The sequence below is a fragment of the Mytilus edulis genome, chromosome 7 (assembly GCF_963676685.1).
Source record: "Mytilus edulis chromosome 7, xbMytEdul2.2, whole genome shotgun sequence".
NCBI classification, from domain to species: domain Eukaryota; kingdom Metazoa; phylum Mollusca; class Bivalvia; order Mytilida; family Mytilidae; genus Mytilus; species Mytilus edulis.
This window is the reverse complement of record NC_092350.1, coordinates 52733856-52739635: the sequence shown is the minus strand read 5'-3', so window position 1 is coordinate 52739635 and position 5780 is coordinate 52733856. Positions and strand designations below refer to the sequence as shown.

General features: G+C 31.3%; 1 protein-coding gene across 1 annotated transcript; it reads right to left on the bottom strand.

Moving 5' to 3' along the window:
- Positions 1-214: 214 nt before the first annotated feature.
- LOC139481746 (uncharacterized) lies at positions 215-5780 on the bottom strand. Its single transcript, XM_071265236.1, has 3 exons — positions 5643-5780; positions 4729-5125; positions 215-1653 (listed from the first exon to the last, which is right to left on the bottom strand). The coding sequence occupies exons 2-3, from the start codon at positions 5120-5122 to the stop codon at positions 1523-1525; spliced, it is 525 nt and encodes a 174-aa protein (XP_071121337.1). The 5' UTR covers positions 5123-5125; positions 5643-5780; the 3' UTR covers positions 215-1522.

Genomic DNA, 5780 nt, shown 5'->3' with positions numbered 1-5780 from the left:
GAAGACCGTACCTTCACCTATTATGGTTTACTTTTATAAGTTGTGACTTGGATGGAGAGTTGTCTCATTGGCGATTATTCCACATAAGAAGATCCTTAATTAGAAGAGCACAGTTAGAACCCTGCGGAATTCAGATAGTTTGACCATTTAATTTTTGCTTTAACAAGCAACAAGTTGTCCACTGGCTATAATTGCAACAGACGAGTGTAAGATATACAATTTAATGATTTAATTAGTTTACCAACTTTTTTTATCAGATGATGTTGACGAGTTATATATGACGTAGAGAAATAAAACTGTCAATTCAGTTACACTCACAAGAGTTTTTCGTACAAAAAATTAATAGATACCTATATTTTATAGAAAATGATTTCTAATGGAAGTAGTAGTCCTTGTAAAAAGTATGGAAATGTCTAAAAAGAAGGTTTTTTTTACAGAAGCTATTGCGGGATTCAGAAAGAGTAATTCTTAGCTAATGAAACCAATACAAGTTCGGGGCACAAAGATAATGACTTAACGCTTTCAGGTATTAAATTTCGGTTAATTAGTTTTCTAAAAGGTTTGTGTTATAATTAGGTCTTGACAAAAGCTAGAAAAAACGAATTACACTTTGTTAGATATCGATGTAATAGTTGCCTCAATTATACACAACTAGAACAATTACATTTATGAATTCAACGGTGAAGTATTTTTTGTCAAATCAATTATGATAGGAAAAGCAAATACAAAATAGGTTTAATGACTATGTACATTGAGGGAATACAAATAAGGTATGTAAAATTATATCAGGATGACGAAAAGCATAGTCGATACACAAATAAAGTGCGTACTATTTTTGCAGGACTTGTTAGAAGCTGGATGATTCACCCACACAAAATGCAAAATATACACATAACAATAATCAACCAAAATTAATTTGAAACTGTTATGTTTTTCTTTTCTTCACCACTACTTTCATCTTTGTCTTAAATCTTTATTCTTTTGCAGTTTTCTTGGCTTAAAATATTATGGTTATTAAAAAACAGAGACGGTAAACAAATGAAATGAGTACGATTTTTCCCGAATTAGTTCAAAACTTCACGATTCACTGACACAAAAAGAAATATATTGGCATTAATTAAAACCATCAATTGAAATTAAATTGAAACTGTTTTTATTTTTTCAGCACTACTATCATCTTTGTCTTTCTTCAAAATGCAAAATATTGGCATTAAAACAATCGATTGAAGAAAGTAAAATCATAAAAATACTTAACTCAGCGGAAAATTAAATCATGCAGTCCCTTATCAGATGGCAAAATCAAATGACAAAACACATCAAACGAATAGATAACGACTGCCATATTCCTGACTTGGTACAGACATTTTTAAATGTAGAAAATTGTGGATTGAACCTTGTTTTATAGCGCTAAACTCTCACGTATATGACAGTCGCATCAAATCTCGTTATATTTACAACGATGCGAGAACAAAACAGATATAATAACAAAAAGTCAAAATATGGGTACATTAGTAAAAAAAAATTAATTTGAAACGGTCATGTTTTTGTTTTTTTCAGCACTTCTTCCATCTTCGTTTTCCTTTCTCTTGCAGCTTTCTTCGCTTATAACATCGTCTCTCATTATGTTGAATTCGTCTTTTGTTACTATGTTGTCTACAAATATGAATAAAATGGTAAATATTATCATATTGTATTAAGTTAAATAACAAAAATACCGAAATCCGAGTAAACTGCAAAACGGAAATTCCCTAAAAAATGACAAAATCGAAAGTAGAAACTGAACAGAAAGGAATGGAAAACAACTGTTACATTCTTGACTTGGTACAGGCATTTTTATCATGCAGAGAATGGTTGATTAAACCTGGCTAAATAAAACTATTATATATGTTAATACTATCATAGCATACAGCCTATTCAAGACATTATCTATAACAAATATGTCTATATTGTGATGAAATTATATAGACAATAATAGTGCATTGACTTGGAGCCGAGCCTTTTCCCTGTTTTGGGCCGAATCCTTATATTGTTGATATGTCAAGTCAATGCACAATTATTGTCTTGATACTGCAATCTGAAAAATGTTTTAGATTATTGTTTAATGCGTTAATGTTATCATTTGATTTAAATATTGGGAAACTACCCCCTTTCATAAAAAGGCCTCATATCATGCAGGCGGAGAAATATACAACACGATGAAATGTAAATTACCTGTTGAAATTCACAATCGATGGTGAACGAATTTGTTTAAGAATGAACTAAAATATCAACAATAAGCATAACACATGATTTGTAGTATGCAGACCAGAATTATAAACAAATGAAATATGTTTTTTTTCATAAAATTGCAAAAGAAATAAGTTTGAGTCGTTGTATACATTGAAAACATGAACAGGTTGAATAGGTCGTATACATATAATTTCGGAAATGTCTATAAATATTCATGAGGATAAGTAATATCATGTCAGCGACTTTATATGACATAGAAATATGCGGTCAACGCATTTTGACTACTCAAAGAGAACGAGTGCAGTATAAACTGTATGAACTTTCATATTGGTCTTAAGTATAGAATCTTAAATTGATACCAGTGGATTACCGGATTTATCTAATTGAGATAGTTAGATTATCAATTTTAAAGTCTGAGCTTTAGCGAGGACTTTAAAATTCATAATTAAACCATCGAGTTACTATATATGCAAGAATTTGTGTCTGTAATGATTAAAAAATAAGTTTTCATTTTCTTTTATACCAAATACTACCCCTTGGAGTGCCCTTCACACTTCACAAAGTTGTCAATTTCAGTAACACCTGTTAGCATATAATCAATTCAGTTGGCTGATAAAGGTTACGACCCTAAAATTATTCCAATCATATTTGGAGATCACCGGCAACCACACGTTAATTGTCTTTTTTTTTATATGATGAGAGCAGATTGATATAAAATGTCAAAGAATTAGAGAAGATCACTTTTAAGTGTGATTTAGCGTTTAACCAACGTTTTTTGGGAAAAAACTTCTTCAGGATTAACAGATACATTGCATTTTGTGTAGATGACAGACTGAATATAGCAACAATTTTCAAAAGTATATGCCATATCACTAATTTGACACTTTCTATGATTATTATTTTGTCAATTGTTTATCGATTACAGTTTCAAATTATTTTTTTATAAGAAGAATAGATGATATCAAACTAACCAGGCGATATGACAAACTAACAACGCCATTCCAAAAAAATCTCCAACGAAAAAAGATCAATAGAAAAACAACAGTAAGCAAAACATAACAAAGCTATAGACTGAGCTATTCGAACCCCATTGAAAAAAATACCTGGTGATCCCGAGAGCTGCGGAAGCAGTTAACCGATAATCATAGTGCACACATCCATTGAGAAAAAAACACATGAAGGTGTAAAACAAATTGGTGAAACGAATGAACTCCAAAAGTAGCAAGAATGAGCGTGCTAAGGAAGTAAGCGTCACCTGATAATCACTCTTGTTTCATACTTTAAAAAAACCCCATGATTTAATGGAAATATGTATTATGCAATCAATTCTCAATTCCTTAGATGTATCTTTTTCCGAACATGTCACAATCGTGAATAGAACACGATCAACACTGTTGCTTTACATATCAGACGAATACTCTGTTATTTAATCATCTAAGTCCACGACAATATGTCGCTGGTAAATTTAGACACAGTTAAAACGTATTGTATAAACAATCCTGATGCGTTTTTTTTTTTCGCGGGATGCAAATATTCGCTCACTTCCGCGAAAAAAAAAATCGCCAAAAATAAATTCCGCTAATTCAAACGGCCCATGCAAAGGTATTGATAAAAGTTTTAAATCCGTGAAAATAATAACCACCAAAATATTTCGTATACCTTATTTAATAAAAATTTTACATCCGCGAAAATATGCCGCTATACGGTACTTTATGTTGTAAAATGATAAGATGTGATACGAATAAACTCATCATTGATAGATGCCAGGACTAAAATTTTATATTTACGCCAGACGCGCGTTTCGTCTACAAGACTCATCAGTGACGCTCGAATCACGATTTACACATAAGACAACTTTAACCTAGAGACTAAATGATGAAGACGTGAGCAACTAGCGGTAACCAAACGACCTTCGACAATGACAAAAACCGATAACACGACAAAATATACAAACAATTGAAATAAATGAGAAAACTGTAAACCTTATACATGTATTTGTACAATACAACATTCAAAACGAAAGATATGATAGACATCATCAACAACAACAACAACAACTGAACGACAGGCTCATGACTTGGGACAGACAAATACACAATGTTGCAGGGTGGTTTGACATTTAAGAGTGTTCATAACCCGAGAAAGATTGTATTGATTAAGGTTAAATAGTCTAACTAAGAGACACAAATGTAGAGTTTCAAAGAATGCCAGAATATAAGAATCTAAAAGGAACCGTATATGCCCTGGACATTTGTTTTCTCATTGTTTCTCCAAATAAAGAATGCAGTTTTGATAAGTTCAAATCAGTGTTTTGATGCCACTATTAAGTACTTAGACTCAACAATATATCGTACTGCATTCCTCAATATTCGTACAATGAAATATATTATAAAAGTATTCTCAAATTCACATCTCTACCATTCGAAAAACAAAACAATGAAGGCTAGAATTTGGACATCTACATAGGGAAAGGAAATTGTTTTATCTTTTTTAACATACCTTCGTCGATGTCTAATTCTGCAAACAAGTTGTGAAGAATTTCAGGTGTGTTGACGCCATCATTGTAGTTTACAAAAATCTTCTCCAGATCACTTTTTGTTATATAACCTTTTCCATTCGAGTCATACGGGTCAAATACACATGGATTGAGCGGAGTCTTGTGTTGATTGTTTCCATCATACTCCATTTCCACATGAAACTTTCGTTCTTTAGATTTTACCTCCGAACTTCGCTTGAATCTAGCTGAATATTCTATATGAACTTCCCAATCATGGTTGTTGTCATAATACACTCTGCCCCTAATGGAATGATGTGCATTTCTATTGCTATTACACCCTTCACTGACGCCAAATAACAAAACCAGATATACAACGATGGTACCAACCACGTTCATTATCTATAATAAAATAATTTATTATAACTACCAATAATGATAAATTTTATATAAATCAGTATACGAAAAAAAGGAGTATACAATATGAAATGGATCTAACAAAATAGAAGGCAAATGATATTTTTGAATTAATGGTATATAAAGGATTAGTGATTTCACAATTGTTAGATATATGAGAGTATACACAAACTACAGTCAATTTGCAATACATAAAAAAATCAATGCAAATGTAGCTGGGAATGAGTATAATTCTTAAATATAACCAAAAATTCGGCCGATCATTTAATCATCGTTTAAAATGCCTGTTTCGCAAAATATTGGAATAACCCTAACCCTTTTAATTTTGACGTTATATTATATGTATCCCTTAATGGAAAAAGTTGATCTTAAATATGTTGTTAATAAAAATTACTTCGGCAAACATGTCTTATCAAGAACAAAGATATGCATTCAGTAAGTTGGTATTTGTTTCTCTTTTTTCTTACTAGACCTAAAATATGGAAGAAAAAAAAATACTTACTTTTTTCAATTTTCCTTCGGGTTACAGCAGTATAAAGTTTCAGTCTCTTGATATTCCTTCAGTTTTATATAAATATATAGCAGACGGTACTTCCTGAATAATTGGAGACTTTGCACAAGGAAGATGCATTTTAAAGTA

Coding starts and splice junctions, on each gene's coding strand:
- LOC139481746 (XM_071265236.1), bottom strand. CDS start 5,122: ATGAACGTGGTTGGTACCATCGTTGTATATCTGGTTTTGTTATTTGGC. Junction 1,654..4,728: donor AGAATTAGACATCGACGAAG/GTATGTTAAAAA, acceptor TCATATTTGTAG/ACAACATAGTAACAAAAGAC.